Below are 17606 nucleotides of genomic sequence, written 5' to 3'. Positions count from 1 at the left end.
CTCTACAATCACCTGACCTCAAGCCAATTGAGATGGTTTGGGATGAGTTGGACCGCAGAGTGAAGGAAAAGCAGCCAGTATTTGTGGGAACTCCTTCAAGACTGTTGGAAAATAATTCCAGGTGAAGCTGGTTGAGAGAATGCCAATATATATATATATATATATATATATATATATATATACACAAATATAATACACATAAAATAGTATAGTATGCTTTTCCTTCACTCTGCCTAGTTAAATAAAGGTAAAATAAAATAAATTGGGAAATCGACTAGAGTTTAAGTTCAAGTATTTTTTATTTATTTCAAACAACCAGATGAGGATGCTTCAAAAGAGCTATTATTGTTACTCATAACCATTATTGCTTTTTTCTGTTATTACTACTGACATCACATCCAGCTACGTAGTCATTAGAGGCATATTATGATTGTTATGTCAAATGAAACCAGTGACACTCAACACATTGGCACACAACCATCAAATTAATAATAAAAATATATATAAAAAAACAACAAGAGTCCAAACCACTAACCACTAGGGGTACCCCAGAAATAAAGAGCCAAAAAATATATAATACTCTTATTATCATCAATAATACACCATCATCTCTAAAACAATAAATGGCAACAAAAAAAGCGAGCGGGAATTCAGTTCATGTTATTGCCTTTAGGGAGCAGTGAAAACCAAGAGGAAGTAAGAAGCGCTTGTAGTTCCCATTGGAGCGGTGACGGGCAGATAGCGAGTCAAGCAGAATAGTTCATGTTTGAAGACGCAGCATTTTCTAAACTATGGCGGGCAGTTTGAAAGAGAGAAGCCGTTTTGGGTTGAAGGGAGTAAAGCAGGTGTGTGTGAACGTCAAGGTTGCGCGTCTTAAGCAAAATTTTCCAGTCAGTTTTTAGTATCATCAAACACAAAATAAACTCCACACCGTCTCTACCTCTTTTTGTCAAACCCATTTCATTTGTCCTGTAACTAGAAGGCAATAGAGGTTTCAAAACCTTGTCTCTTTCCCTATATTGCTCAGTCGGTCTCCTTTTAAGAAGGACTATACTGGTTAGGAAGAGAATTGATCAGCTTGTTACATTCTATTACACATTGTGATTTATTTCTGTCTTTGTTACCCAACATCGCCCCTCCCCACCTCTATCACTGAAGGCACTGTTAAACGAATGTCTCACTTGTCCTCTCTTGCTCCCTCCCTCTACACCCCTCCCAGCGTTACACCCCTCCCTGTCTGTTCCTGTGTCCGCCTTTTAAATTCGGTCTTTCCCCTGGCTCTTTGGCCCCATTTAAAAATGTTTTATAAGAGTGCACAGCGTTTCTTGGGCTTGGTCTCTGGCGGCTCCAGTGCCGCCAGGATGGCCTCATCAAACACGTTCTTCAGACCTCGCTGAGAGAGAGAGAGAAAAAAAAAAGAGAGGAATAAGTTAGTCAATTTACTTATTGACCCACTAGCCTAGTTTCACAATGGCCACAGTTGCACAAGTTGGCACTATAAAATGCTGTCAACAGTAGCCATCATCCGGTAGTAGTTTGAAGTGAGTAAGTATGACATCCAACAACACGAAGGGGAACAGAGTGAGAGGAAGTTAGAGGAAGTTACTTTTCAGAAACCACACAAGCCACTTACACCCACCATTTCCTGTTTCCCTGAATGAGGGCCAGACTTAGGAGATAGAGATTGTGTCTCTCACACACATAGACACGCACCTGGGTGAGGGCGGAGCACTCCACATATTTGACGGCCCGGAGGTCCCGGGCCAGCTTGTCTCCGCTCTCGGGGGCCAGCGGCCGCTGCTTGTTCTTTGCCAGCTTCTCCACTGTGTTGCTGTCGTCCCTCAGGTCCATCTGGGTTCCCACCAGCAGGAAGGGTGTACGCGGACAATGGTGGGAGATCTCTGGGACCCACTGTGGGAGAGGAAGGGGGGGGGCATATTAGGTTCTGATCCTGCATTATATTATGTCCATAGAGTATGGGAGGGTTTCATGTTGTAAATAATGTTATGCAGGTGTGAGTAATGGAGAGAGAAAGAGGGAGGGGAGAGAAAGAACACTAGAATCACAGGTGTAAAGACATGGGCTAGAAAACACTAGTCCCACGTGTGTGTGTGTGTGTGTGTCTGGGGGTGTTGTGAAAGGCAGATGACTCATACGTTCCAGCCAATGGACACTAAAGTTATATTCCACACACACACACACACACACACACCTTCTCGCGGACGTTCTCAAAGGAGGAGGGCGATACGACAGAGAAACACACAAGGAAGACGTCTGTCTGGGGGTAGCTGAGTGGTCGCAGTCTGTCATAGTCCTCCTGACCTGGGGAGGGCGACAGAGAGAGACAGCAAACATTTGAGGAGTGTTCATCAAGGCTACCTTTCATATGCAAGAACAAGCCTAAATAAGACCACTACACAATGGGCTCTACATTATCTTGCGAATAATTGAGCTCAGTGGACTAACAAACTAGTAGACTAACTCACAAACACGTTTAGACACCATGGTAAATCCTATCACTACATAGGCCAGTGCACAAGGCGAGTTACCCATGCAATGTTCAAACGCTTAGATGGCTGGAGAGAAACACAATCCATAATCCCAATGTAAGCACCATGTGAAAGTCATTACAGGCAGACCATGGTGAGTGAGAAGAAGGTATTGCAAGTCGATGCTCAAGACACTGTAGTTAAGAAGAGCTAATGTAGTGGGGAGCGGCCATTTTGTTTTACCTGCTGTATCGAACAGCCCCAGAGTGTAGGGCTCCCCTCCGATCATCACGGTCACCGCATAGTTATCAAACACCTGAGAAAGAGGCAGATAGGAGAGAAATATAATAAATCATTAGGGATTTCAATGAAAATGTTGAGTTTTGATTGATTTTATTTGACAGTTACTTAATTTTTTAAATTTTTTTTATTCACACAACAACAAAAAAATAGAAATGTCCAATGTAGCCCCCCCCCCCCCAAAAAAAGTGATTGAAAGGTCTGACGGAGATTGAATAGTCCCTAGTAGAAGGTTCCAGGTGATGGGAAGGGAGTTGAGGCAGTGGGCTGGAAAGGCAGTATAGCTTGAGTGGTGGGGGCATTGATGATACAGCCAGGGAGAAACAAATGCAGTCTGACGAACAGGCCAGGAGCTCTTCATCACGACACCACATCCGTTTCTGGCGTTCAGTTCCGCCACAGCAGCTGCTCCCCAGCAGGTATTGGTCCTCCATTGATGAAAATGTGGCACCCACCTGCATGATGCCATGGCTGCCGAAAAAGCTCTCAAAAACAACCACATGTCGAGAGTGGTTAGGAAACAGACCCTTAGCCTTCACTGCCATCACATACAGTTGTCATTCGCAACAGTGTTAAATCCAAATAGCCAGATAACAAGCTGTCAAGCCAAACAAGTAGACTTTTAAATCTCAGACCTGCAACTTTGTGAGATGTCATGACAACCAGAGCAATCAAAAAAAAATAAAAATATCTATTTTTAATGTAACAAAACATGGATATTTTTTTCATAACAAAACATATACAATGGGTGTGTTTGTAAATTCACTCTGGAGTGCCACAGTGCACTTTGGGCGTCAAATTGTCAATTCGCAAATTCTAAGCGTTTCACTCTCAGAGCGTTCAGAGCGCACACTGTGGTCCTCGGCCAGAGCGTCCAACGGCAGTCAAGCACCCAAGCTAACTGGCTAAAGGTGGCAAGCTTGCTAGCTACTTCCAGACACAAATGAGAGAACACCTCACTCTGGCAATTTTACTCGCCCTAGCAGAGCTGGTTAGGCTGTTTACATGTTATCTAGAACAGTGGTTCCCAAACTTCTTATAGTCCCGTACCCCTTCAAACATTCAACCTCCAGCTGTGTACCCCTTCTAGCACCAGGGTCAGCGCACTCTCAAATGTTGTTTTTTGCCATCCACACACACACAATACGATACATTTATTAAACATAAGAATGAGTGTGAGTTTGTCACTTCCCACGAGCCGGGTTGTGACAAAGAATATAGGACCAGGGCACAAATAACAATAATCAATAATTTTGCTCTTTATTTAACCATCTTACATATAAAACCTTATTTATTTGTTCATCATTAATTGTGAATAACCCACCACAGGTTAATGAGAAGGGTGTGCTAGAAAGGATGCACTTAACTCTGCAATGTTGGTTTGTATTGCAGATAGTCTCAGTCTTAAATAAGGCAAGAAGGCAAAAATAAGGCAAGAAGGCAAAAATAAGGTAAGAAACTTTGAGCGCAGCCCTATCCAGAAATCTGGCAGTGGCTTCTGATTAAATAAACATGTCACAGAATCACTTGTTGCAATTTTGATGAGGCTCTCTTGTTCAGATATCAGTAAGTGGACTGGAGGCAGGGCATGAAAGGGATAACGAATCCAGTTGTTTGTGTCGTCCGTTTTGGGAAAGTACCTGTGTAATTACGCACCCAGCTCACCCAGGTGCTTCGCTCTATCACATTTGATATTGCCCGTAAGCTGGAATTCATTTGCACACAAAAAAAGAATACAACGATGGAAAGACCTGTGTGTTGTCCTTGTTAATCCAGACAGAAAAGAGCTCCAACTTCTTAATCATAGCCTCAATTTTGTCCCGCACATTGAATATAGTTGAGGTGAGTCCCTGTAATCGTAGAATCAGATCATTCAGGCGAGAAAAAACATCACCCAGATAGGCCAGTCGAGTGAGAAACTCATCATCTTGCAAGTGGTCAGACAAGTGAAAATGATGGTCAGTAAAGAAAACTTTAAGCTCGTCTCTCAATTCAAAAAAGAGTGTGTCAGTACTTTGATAACCAGCGCACTTCTGTATGTTGTAAAAGCGTTACATGGTCGCTGCCCATATCATTGTATATAATGCAGAAAATACACGAGAGTTCAGGGGCCTTGCTTTAACCAAGTTCAAAACGTCTTTTAAGCTGTCAGGCAGTCCCTTGGCAGCAAGAACCTCTCGGTGGATGCTGCAGTTTACCCAAGTGGCATTGGGAGCAAGTGCTTACACGCGTGTTACCACTCCACTAGGTCTCCCTGTCATTGCTTTTGCACCATCAGTACAGATACCAAAACATCTTGACCACCAAAGTCCATTTGATGCCAAAGCTGTCCAGTACTTTAAAAATATCCTCTCATGATATCCTGGTTTCAACTGGTTTGCAGAAGAGGACATCTTCCTTAATTGACCCCCATAAGCATAACGGACATATACCAGGAGCTGTGCCAGGCCCGCCACGTCTGTTGACTCATCCAGCTGTAACGCATATAATTCACTGGCTTGTATGCGAAGCAGTAACTGTTTCAAAACATCTCCTGCGCTGTCACCGATGTGCCGTGAAACAGTGTTGTTTGATGAAGGCATTGTCTGTATAGTTTTTTTGGCCTTTCCCGCAGCCATATCCGCAGCAGCAGGAAGAATTTAGTCCTCCACAATAGTATGGGGCTTGCCTGTCCTAGTCACTCGGTAGCTCACCATATAAGACGCTTCTAGCCCCTTCTTATTAATGGTATCGGTTGCTTTTGTAACCGATGTGAAATGGCTAGCTAGTTAGCGGGGAGCGCACTAATAGCATTTCAACCGGTGACGTCACTCGCTCTGAGACCTTGAAGTAGTTGTTCCCCTTGCTCTGCAAGGGCCGCGGCTTTTGTGGAGCGATGGGTAACGATGCTTCGAGGGTGGCTGTTGTCGATGTGTGCAGAGGGTCCCTGGTTCAAGCAAAGGTAGGGGCAAGGAGAGGGACGGAAGCTGTACTGTTACACTTTTATACATGTCTTACTTCTCGCTCAAAAAACTCCTGCGGCTTATTTTTCAAAATGGTCATGGTTCATTTCTAAGTGACTGCGCAAGAGTGAAGGTTTCCCACGAGAGTGTAACGGTCAATGTGTTTGGATGTTAATTATTTGACAAGGCTACCTGTATTTGACATTGTGTTGCTATTTCGCTGAACACTAGATGGTTTCATTTTATTTTGGGCAGTGAAATGAGGCTACTCAGGCGAGAAATAAACATCACTCAAATGTATAGCCCCGTTGGAAAATATAAATGTACTGTTTGAAAATGTGTTAAATTTTTTATACAAAAATTATAAAACATTTTTTAAATGTGAATCACATTTTTATTTGGTGTACCCCCGACAGCATTGCGCATACCTCTGGGGGTACTCATACCCCAGTTTGGGAATACTTGATCAGGAGCATTGGTGACTAACTATGCTGCTGGCAAGAATTGATTTACGTTTTTTTTGCAGATGTTTACTGACACCGGTCATATTCAATAGCTGTTGCACGTTCGGAAATTCCTCAGTTATTCTGCACTCTGGCACACCCCGATGAGAGTGCTCTGAAATTCGAGTAGATAGCCAGAGTGAATTTTCTAACAACCCTCAGACAAGTGTGTGCTGAGATCGGGAGTAGATGGCCAGCATGAATTTACAAACTCAATCAATATTTACAGAACTCTGCCTAGGCTACCTTCCATGGCAACCATGGAACTGTCTGATGAACATGGAGGCAGTGCTTAAAAGTCAAAAGCCAAAAGTTACTCAATATTTTGATGTTCCTATACTGTTGTCAGTGTTAAGTGTGCTCATTCTCTATTAGATATCAGATGAGTGAGTGACTGGTTGCCTCGTTCCAAACCTCTGGAAAGTCTTGTACTATACAGTAGAACAGGGTTCCCCAACTGGCGGCCATGGGCCATGATTTCATTTGTCCCCCCAATTTTCTTTTGTCTTTTTATTTTTGGACATGAGAATAAGAAACCAGAAAATCTGCTCCAAGTCATTCTAATTTGGGATATCTGTTCCAAAGTATTCCCACGCATTGTAGAGAGATACATTTGTGTGTATATAATATAGTGTAAGCAAAGTTTGAAATTATTATGTTTTGGGATTCTTGCGTTCAATTTGCAGTAATTATGTACCGCCGGCCCCCTGATCATCCGCTCAAGAAAAAAAATACATAAATAAAAATGTAAGAAATGGCCAGCGGATGAAGCGAGTTGATGATCTCTGCAACAGAAAGTATTGTACTATACAGTAGAGCTGCGCGATATGGCCAAAAATTGATATCGGGAACTATTTTGCTCGATAACAACAAATACATACACACACACATATATATACACACATACATACCTTTAAAAAATTGAAGGGACATATACTTTACATTAGCAAGCAGGGCTCTAAACAATTGTTTTCCGGTGCCAAGTAAGACAACTGAGAGGGTAGCCTATGATTCAAGCTGTTTCATCCAACATATCCAGGAAATGCATCACTGATATTTTGATGTGCAACCTGGCAAAATTGGATCCAGAATGATCAGATTTATTGTGGGCTATTCAGAGAATTTGCTGGCATCTTTGTGCACATTGGCCTATATTATTCACCACCTGAGGAAGTGGACACTCTTCGCTAGATTGCCAACGCTAAATATGATTTTGTTGCTAGATAGATTCATCAATTAGCCTACATGGCTATCAGTAAATGTAGGCTAATGTCCTACAAAAACTTTACAGCGCTAGGCTAGCCTATTCATTCCAAATCAAAACGAACTATAGTCTACTCCGGTTGTAAAGTGGTGCCATGAACCCAATATTAAGGGGTGAGAAATACATGATATACTCTCAGATATCTGTGACTCTCCTCTATGGAACTAGAACAACAGTAGTTGCTTTGAAAACTCTTTTACCCGCAATAGCCTTTTTTTAGCAACTTTCATATGCTTGTGCTTCTCAGAATGCAACGCTCTCTCCTCCGTGAGCACAGTGGGGAGAGGGAATAAGAGTCAGCACCCGACAGTGAAACAGGGAAAAGAAGATACTTCCATAGCAGGAATCAAAATAATGCATAGGCTATTACTGTTGGCCAAATCATTGTTTTAGAACAATTGAAATGAACTGGACTCTTTTGGAGTCTTTCCACAGAGCAAGTTTACAGTTGGCCTACATCATACCTGGTAGACCTGTGGATACAGGAATACTAGGCCGATATTCCATCATACTGAACACATGGAAATCCCAAATTTTTTGGTTCCCTCCACAGAACGGTCTATGACACAGAGTGGTAGTTGGTCAAAGGGATCCATGTTGTCAACTAAGTAAGCCTTGATTTTAAAACATGTGGAAGACCTACAATTAGCTACGTATTGCATAGGGACACTACATAGACGTGTGGCGCCCCGCCATTCATAACTTGACACAAGTTCTTGTGTTGTGTACGTAGGGTATCGTTTAGGTCAGAGACCGAATGTTTCACAGTGTTCTTGTTTCTCTTTAAGGTGCCTCCCACTAGAGGCAATGACACAACCGACTGTTCAGTAAGAATGAGAAACAATCTGACTCAGCTCATTTATATGTGCTGAAGAAACCACTATGCCTTGTCCCAAATGCTGCTGAATGGCATCACCATTTCTCATGTTTCGTCTCCGTCGCACAATGCTGGTTGACTCCCATAGGGCAGGTTCATGGGCAGTATAATTTCCAAGCTTATCTTTAGGTCAGCAAACTTAAGGACAATTCTAATCCTGTGCTCCAAACACACTCTCTTTAGCCCAACCAGTGTTTCTCCTACCATTACTACCATTGGGGCTCCCGAGTGGCGCGGCGGTCTAAGGCACTGCATCTCAGTGCTAGAGTCATCCCTACAGACACCCGTCCCTACAGACACCCAGGCTGTATCACAACCGGCTGTAATTGGGTGGCGCACAATTGGACCGTCGTCGTCGTCCGGGTTTGGCCGGTGTAGGCCGTCATTGTAAATAAACATTTGTTATTAACTTCTTTAGGATAGGGGGCAGCATTTTCACTTTTGGATGAATAGCGTGCCCAGAGTGAACTGCCTCCTACCCTGTCCCAGATGCTAAGATATTTGATTTGATTCATATATGCATATTATTATTGCTATTGGATAGAAAACTCTGAAGTTTCTAAAAAATGTTTGAATGATGTCTGAGTATAACAGAACTCATATGGCAGGCAAAAACCTGAGGAAAAATCCAAACAGGAAGTGGGAAATCTGAGGTTTGTAGTTTGAACTCACCCCTATTGAATACACAGTGGGATATGGGTTATTTTGCACTTCCTAAGGCTTCCACTAGATGTCAACCGTCTTTAGAACTTTGTTTCAGGCTTCTCATGTGAAGGGGGGCCGGATGGGACTATTCAGACTATTTCACATGAGAGGTAGCTCTTGTTCCATTGCTTTTCTACAGACAATGGAATTCTCTGGTTGGAACATTATTGAACATTTATGATAAAAAACATCCTAAAGATTGATTCTATACTTAGTTTGACAAGTTTCTTCGACCTGTAATAGAACTTTTCGTTCAACTGGACCAGATCGCACTTTTGGATTTGTTTACCAAAACGCCCTAACAAAAGAAGCTATTGGGCATAAATGATGGACATTATTGAACAAAACAAGCATTTATTGTGGAACTGTGATTCCGGGGAGTGCATTCTGATGATCAAAGTTAAGTGAATATTTATAATGCTATTTATGAATAATGTTGACTACTCAACAATGCGGATATATATTGTGTAACATGAAGTCCTATGAGTATCATCTGATGAAGATCAAAGGTTAGTGATTAATTTTATCTCTATTTGTGCTTTTTGTGACTCCTCTCTTTGGCTGGAAAAATGGCAGGGTTTTTCTGTGACTTGGTGGTGACCAAACACAATAATTTGTGGAGCTTTCAATGTAAAGCATTTTTTAAAAATCAGACACTGTGTCTGGATTAACGAGAATTTTATCTTTAAAATGGTGTTTAATACTTGTATGTTTGAGAAATTTGATTTATGAGATTTCTGTTGATTTATATATGGCGCTAGCAGAACCCCTGTCCTAGACAGGTTTAACTGACTTGCCTTAGCTTCTTGGATATAGGGGGCGCTCTTTTAATTTATGGATAAAAAAAAACGTTCCCATTTTAAACACGATATTTTGTCACGAAAAGATGCTCGACTATGCATATAATTGACAGCTTTGGAAAGAAAACACTGACGTTTCCAAAACTGCAAAGATATTGTCTGTGAGTGCCACAGAACTAATGCTACAGGCGAAACCAAGATTCAATTTCATACAGGAAGTGCCCCAGATTTTGAATGCGCTGTGTTCCAATGTCTCCTTATATGGCTGTGTATGGGTCATGAATGAGCTTAGACTTTCTGTCGTTTCCCCAAGGTGTCGACAGCATTGTGATGTATTTGTAGGCAAATCATTGGAAGATTGACCTTAAGAGACTACATCTACCAGGTGGCCGCTTGGTGTCCTCCGTTGCAATTATTGCAATCTCCAGCTGCGTGTATGAATGATTTATCATCGAATAGATATGTGAAAAACACCTTGAGGATTGATTCTAAACAACGTTTGCCATGTTTCTGTCGATATTATGGAGTTAATTTGGTAAAAAGTTCGGCGTTGTAGAGACTGCATTTTCAGATTTTTTTCTTAGCCAAACATGATGAACAAAACGGAGCGATTTCTCCTACACAAATAATCTTTTTGGAAAAACTGAACATTTGCTATCTAACAGAGTCTCCTCATTGAAAACATCCGAAGTTCTTCAAAGATAAATTATTTTATTTGAATGCTTTTCTTGTTTTTGTGAAAATGTTGCCTGCTGAATGCTAGGCTTAATGCTATGCTAGCTATCAATACTCTTACACAAATGCTTGTGTAGCTATGGTTGAAAAGCATATTTTGAAAATCTGAGATGACAGTGTTGTTAACAAAAGGCTAAGCTTGTGAGTGAATATATTTCTTTCATTTCATTTGCGATTTTCATGAATAGTTAACGTTGTGTTATGGTAATGAGCTTGAGGCTATAATTACGCTCCCGGATACGGGATTGCTCGACGCTAGAGGTTAAATAAAATAAATAAAAATGTTACTTAGGTGGGGTGCAAACAAGTGACTAAAAATGGTGTATCCAGTTTTTAACGTTGCTTTGGAAAATGTTGATTAGTGTTAAACACTCAGTATTCTATTTAAAAAGGAGTCTTACCGCTGTCACCTGGAAATGAGTAAGTGTTAACTTCTATTACTTTAGTGGACATGTTTGTCTTTGTAATGTGGAACATGAGGGACATTCCTTCAATTTGGGTGGGAGATTCCAGACAACATTCCAGCCTTGTGCAGTCACTAAACCACCAATTTACCTTCTTCCCTGGCTGTCCAATACCTGTTTCATCTCAGGCCTCATCCTAGTCCATTCTTACACTTTAGTTTGAGTCAACTGCCATTTTTCTTTTAAGGGATCTCACCTGGACGACAAGGAGAGGAAGCCATTTCAGACTATTGAGAGGCACCCACAAGTCATGCTTGCTAGAGTTGGGGTGCATCTCAATGGTCTAAAATGTCTTACTCTCCTTGTCACCTTTCCTTTAACTGCACTGAATATTATTGAATACTAGTGTTGCATTGTACTTTTTCAATACTAGAACATGAAAAAAAGTTTGGTACTAGAAGGAGTTACTTTCGGTCCTTCTATCAATATCAAAATGGGTCTCACGTCGTCTACTGATTGAGAGACGATTAAGCTCGTCTATCAACACAGTCGATTTTCCCTTTTAGCGCTGTGCAGAAGCGCTAACATGCTGTACAGAAGTTAACACACTTGAATAATGCAACACAGCATGTAGAAATGATGCAACTGTTAATTACTGTTCGAAAAAACAATGTCCATTTCAGGCTAGAACACTTTACAATGCAAGAGGCTACCGATAGCTTCCAGCTTTGTAGGCTAACTGTCCTTGCTAGTTTACAGCTGAAGCTAAACATCAATTCACAACCCTAGTATTTTGTTTGTGATAATATTCAAATCATAAACAAAATATGCTGATTTCAAAGCTTATTGTCACCATTCAATCATTTCCAACACTACTGATCACCGTCTGAATATGAAAAAACTGGAGAGGTGATAGCAATTTCCCAGGAGGTAGTCTGCCTATCATAGGCCTATTTCTTTCATCTCTCATACGTGTTTACACATCAGTGCAGAAAGATGAACGCGAGGAGGCGAGGTAGACACTTTCAACTATTAAGATGCAACCATGCACTTCAGTCTTGTACACACCCGTGGTCAGCTAATCGGTTATCTGATCCAGAGGGAGAACAGTCTGCCTCTATTGGGTTGAGAAACCATGGGAGGCAGGGCTTCTTAGGGCAGTTCAAGTTCAGACATAAAAAGAGTGAGGCGTTGGGGCACGTAGCGGAAAGGCGAGGCACGGCAGACCGAACACATTGAAGAGCAACCAAGCAAAGTAGAAAAAAAACACATCTCTGACCGTCATGACAATAATGTGTTTGGACAGAGCTAGGCCTAATGCCACAGAGAATGGTGGGTAAAAAAATAAAAAACCTGCCTCTACAATTGTGACTATACAGACTACACCAATATTCAGATGTTTCAACTCCCAAATGCAGTAGTACAAGGACTGTATTCACCAATAAATGAAATGTTATAAGAATGCACTACATACATCTAATATGAGAATACATTAGGCTGTTGTAGGTTCTCAGCCTACTTCTGTACATGTATGACGTGTAAGACTATTTCAATACCTACCAAATCAACCAGTAGCATTGTTTCTGAGGATTTTGAGAGTAATCTGCTTAGAATCAAATTGCCACGTGATTCTTATGAGAAGAGTGCACTGTTGAACTGCACAGACAGACAGAGAAACGTCATGGAGAAAGTTGGGTCTGTTTTTATGGGCCAACAACATGAACACACCCAGTTGAGCCTGACTGGGCAGAGGACAGAGAGGGCTGAGTCGACACACTCTCCCTGTCAGTCTCTGGTACAGCACAGTGCTGATTACTGCCAGAGACGGGACTGATAGAAACAGCTACTCATCACACACCATCTGCAGCACCCCATTGCTGTGCTGAGTCCCAATGCTACCTCAGGGATGTGCACCCCCCCCCCCCCCCTCAGGAGGAACTCAGTCAGGGTCTCAACTTGGTAGATTACACAAGGTGCAATTTCTAAATGTGGTTGTGCATCAGCAGTTTTTCTCCTGTTATGTCAGTTAATTAGCCAATGTCAGCTAAACATTTTTAGATTGCTAAATTAGCCGGCCGCTAAACTACCTAAACGTGTTACCATCCATTTCTCATCCACTTATATGCAGATGATTAATACTCCCCTGGATTGGGGGAGTATATGCAGATGTCTTATACTCCCCTGAATTGGCCCCTGCCCGGATCTTGTGTTAAACGCTCTACAACAAAGCTTTCTTATTGTCCAACAAGCTTTCTCTGCCCTTAACCTTGTTCTGAACACCTCCAAAACAAAGGTCATGTGGTTTGGTAAGAAGAATGCCCCTCTCCCCCCAGGTGTGATTACTACCTCTGAGGGGTTCGAGCTTAAGGTAGTCACCTCATACAAGTACTCGGGAGTATGGCTAGATGGTACACTGTCCGTATCTCAGCACATATCAAAGCTGCAGGCTAAGGTTAAATCTAGACTTGGTTTCCTCTATCGTAATCGCTCCTCTTTCACCCCAGCTGCCAAACTAACCCTGATTCATATGACCCTCCTACCCATGCTAGATTACGGAGACGCTATAAATAGATTGGCAGGTAAGGGTGTTCTCGAGTGGCTAGATGTACTTTACAATTTGGTCATCAGATTTGCCACCAATGCTCCTTATAGGACACATCATTTCACTCTATACTCCTCTGTAAACTGGCCATCTCTGTATATCTGTCACAAGACCCACTGGTTGATGCTTATTTATAAAATTCTCTTAGGCCTCACTCCCCCCTATCTGATATCTACTGCAGCCCTCATCCTCCAGATACAGCACCCGTTTGGCCAGTCACATTCTGTTAAAGGTCCCTAAAGCACACACATTCCTGGGTCACTACTCTTTTCAGTTCGCTGCAGCTAGCGACTGGAACGAGCTGCAACGAGTTCTCAATCTCTTCATTCAAAGACTCATTCATGGACACTTACTGACAGTTGTGGCTGCTTTACGTCAAAGTTGCCCATCCCTGGTCTACCAACTGTATTGATTTATTTCAGTTGGACTGAGTTGTCTGTTCTCATCCCTATTTGTCAAATAGTATGAAACGGTGTGTAGCCTGACTCATGCTTTTTGGTCCATAACCACTTCCATTCGAGTTTGGCTCTTCAAGGGGTTCCTCTTTTCAGTTCGAAAACAAATACCTTCTCTCAAAACCCATTCTATATTTGAGATTCTACACAATCATTGGTAACTCCAGCCATGAAGAATTACAGATGGTGTGTGGAGGCTTTTGCTCATGCCCAGCACTAAACACACCTAATTCATCCAATGGTTGTTTCAAATGGATGAGTTGAATAAGAGATGTGATAGAAATGGTCTGGAACGAAGGGCGCAAAGTGCGGCGGCTCCTGTTGCATATCCCCTAGCCTAGACACTTGACAGACCCAGACACTCCGCCAAGTCCCGCTTGAGACCTTTCTCGACAACACTCCAGTGCCACTCACCGTGGGGACGTATTCAGAAGGGAACTTGTTGGTGGTGTAGGAGATCAACAGGCAAGTCTTTCCCACCGCACCATCACCCACCACCACACACTTTATGGTCTGCATCTGGAGGGAAGGAGACAGACAGACAGACAGACACACGGTTGAATATGCTGACACAAGTGAATCTGCACTCTTTTGGTAGCTGTCGTCATAACTTATAGACAGACACCTCTTGCCGATCATCATCGGTTTATCACACTAGAGATTAGAGGTCGACCGATTAATCGGAATGGCCGGTTAATTAGGGGCGATTTCAAGTTTTCATAACAATCGGAAATCTGTATTTTTGGGCGCCGATTTGCCGTTTTTTTTTTTTACACCTTTATTTAATCTTTATTTAACTAGGAAATTCAGTTAAGAACAAATTCTTATTTTCAATGACGGCCTAGGAACAGTGGGTTATTTGCCTTGTTCAGGGGCAGAACGACAGATTTTCACCGTGTCAGCTCGGGGGATCCAATCTTGCAACCTTAACAAGTCAACGCAATAACGACCTGCCTCTCTCTCGTTGCACTCCACAAGGAGTTACGCGAATGCAGTAAGCCAAGGTAAGTTGCTAGCTAGCATAAAACTTAGCTTATAAAAAAAATCAATCAATCATAATCACTAGTTACTACACATGGTTGATGATATTACCAGATATTATCTAGCGTGTCCTGCGTTGCATATAATCTGACTGAGCATACAAGTATCTGACTGAGCGGTGGGGTAGGCAGAAGCAGGCGCGTAAACATTCATTCAAACAGCACTTTCATGCGTTTTGCCAGCAGCTCTTCGTTGTGCATCAAGCATTGCGCTGTTTATGACTTCAAGCCTATCAACTCCCGAGATGAGGCTTGTGTAACCGAAGTGAAATGGCTAGCTAGTTAGCGCTAATTGTTGTTGTGTTGCTGGTTATAGCCCAGGGAGGAGCGAGGAGAGGGACGGAAGCTATACTGTTACACTGGCAATACTAAAGTGACTATAAGAACATCCAATAGTCAAAGGTTAATGAAATACAAATGGTATAGAGGGAATTAGTCCTATAATAACTACAACCTAAAACTTCTTACCTGGAATATTGAAGACTCATGTTAAAAAGGAACCACCAGCTTTCATATGTTCTCATGTTCTGAGCAAGGAACTGAAACGTTAGCTTTCTTACATGGCACACACTTTACATGGAACATATTGCACTTTTACTTTCATCTCCAACACTTGCATTATTTAAACCAAATTGAACATGTTTCATTATTTACTTGAGGCTAAATTGATTTTATTGATGTATTATATTAAGTTAAAATAAGTGTTCATTCAGTAGTTGTAATTGTCATTATTACAACAACAAAAAAAACATTTATGTATTTAAAATCGGCCAATTAAATAGGTATCGGCTTTTATGGTCCTCCAATAATCGGTATAGGTGTTGAAAAATCATAAATCGGTCGACCTCTACTAGAGATGAAAGATAATAAGTGGGAGAGAATTATTATTTTTTTAAACATCATGAGGGTAGGCACGAGAGTGAGAGCAGACACCACCATTGTATGACTCCTTGGCTACAGCTCCGACAGTGTGTATGTGAATAACAAGTGATAAGAATGCCACACATCTTAATAGCTCAAGTGCACACAATAGGCGGTCACACAGTCCAAACACGGTTGGTTGTGTAATACACTGTTTACAGCACAAGGCCCTGTGAACAGTATGTTGCTCAGCAATACACATACCTGCTCATTTGGTTTAAAAAACAACAATAGCAATGACAGGAAGAGGCTAAGTGAGAGGCTCCACTCCCGTCAAAATCTGTCCACACGAGATACAGCGATAAGCAGACAAAGTGGAGACTTTTTGTTTGGAGGTCTGTAGCTAGGTTTCCATCATATTGACGACAGATTTATGTGAATATCCAAGTACTGTAAATAAATAAATAAAAATATGAGCATTCTCCCACCAGAGATGTTTCTCCATCAAGTTGACTTGTTACGGATAAAAGACTGTGCGTGATGACATAGTGCACATAAATTACTTGAGGTTAAATTCCCATGTACCGAATTTAAAAAAATAAGTATTTTAAACTCTGCTGATCGTTTTGTCACAACAAATGTTGCAATATATAGTGAATGTGCCCACTCTGGTCTTGGCACGTGCGTGTTAGCCAACAACTCGCAGCTACAGTAAGGGTAGGCTACCTACACGATAAGGTTATTATGGAAAAGAGAGAGTCTTTTAAATTTGTTAAACGCTAGCCAAGCATCGTCATGTCACCAGAATAAGACCCTCAATATTTATTGGAGGGGAGCATCAAGTTCATCCCCGTGCACATTCGCCACCCTGTGAAGTTAATCTTAAGTCGCTCTGGATACGAGCGTCTGCTCAATGACAAAGATATTAATGTAAATAACTTATTTCACCTGTTGCCTAATAAACGGCATGCTTTCCCGAGTCGTAGTGGGAGGACCACACAACTTATCATTGTGACTCCAAGTTTAATTCAATATGATGGTTTTAATATCATTATTTGCACATAAAATAACTTCCAATGCCATTTCTCGCATTACTAATTTGTTTTAAAACACAAAAAAGATCCCACCTTGTCTAGTGTATTTTATCAACATTTGAAAAGTGTACCGACAATTTTGCTGTTTCCATTTAGAATTTTTTATTCAACATGTACTTTACTTGGATGGAAACCTGCTTTATGAGTGTCAGATTTGGTCAACAAAACATGTATTGCTAATTTGCTAAGTGCGATTTATTTGATCTACACTAAACAAAAATATGAACACAATATGCAATAATTTCAAAGATTTTACTGAGTTAAAGTTCATATAAGGAAACCAGTCAATTGAAATACCACCCAAGAGCATACCACCCTGCACCATACTGCTGGCTTGCCTCTGAAGTTAAGCAGAGTTGGTCCTGGATGGGAGACCAGATGCTGCTGAAAGGGGTTTGGGGGTGGCCAGTAAGAGGCACTATTTTCTCTGGTCTAAAAAAATATCCCAACGCCCCAGGAAAGTGATCGGGGACTTTAAAACAGGTGTGCTGACTCCCTGTAGTCCCGTGGCCAAATTACCAATCTGGTCCTCATA

The 17606-nt window shown here is 41.6% G+C and overlaps 1 protein-coding gene across 1 annotated transcript in view; it reads right to left on the bottom strand.

Annotated features, from left to right (window-relative positions):
* Positions 1–283: 283 nt before the first annotated feature.
* Positions 284–17606, bottom strand: part of LOC124043562 (cell division control protein 42 homolog) — a 21243-nt gene continuing 3920 nt past the window's right edge. Inside the window, exons 2-6 of the mRNA XM_046362273.1 lie at positions 14491–14595; positions 2733–2805; positions 2213–2322; positions 1714–1911; positions 284–1393 (exon numbers count right to left, since the gene is read on the bottom strand). Of these exons, the coding sequence (XP_046218229.1) occupies positions 1304–1393; positions 1714–1911; positions 2213–2322; positions 2733–2805; positions 14491–14595 (576 nt within the window). The 3' untranslated portion in view covers positions 284–1303. The remainder of the gene's footprint in view (positions 1394–1713; positions 1912–2212; positions 2323–2732; positions 2806–14490; positions 14596–17606) is intronic.

This window comes from Oncorhynchus gorbuscha, linkage group LG09 (assembly GCF_021184085.1).
Source record: "Oncorhynchus gorbuscha isolate QuinsamMale2020 ecotype Even-year linkage group LG09, OgorEven_v1.0, whole genome shotgun sequence".
In the NCBI taxonomy this organism is placed as follows: domain Eukaryota; kingdom Metazoa; phylum Chordata; class Actinopteri; order Salmoniformes; family Salmonidae; genus Oncorhynchus; species Oncorhynchus gorbuscha.
Note: the sequence above shows the minus strand (reverse complement) of the source record. Positions and strands in the feature narration are given on the sequence as shown.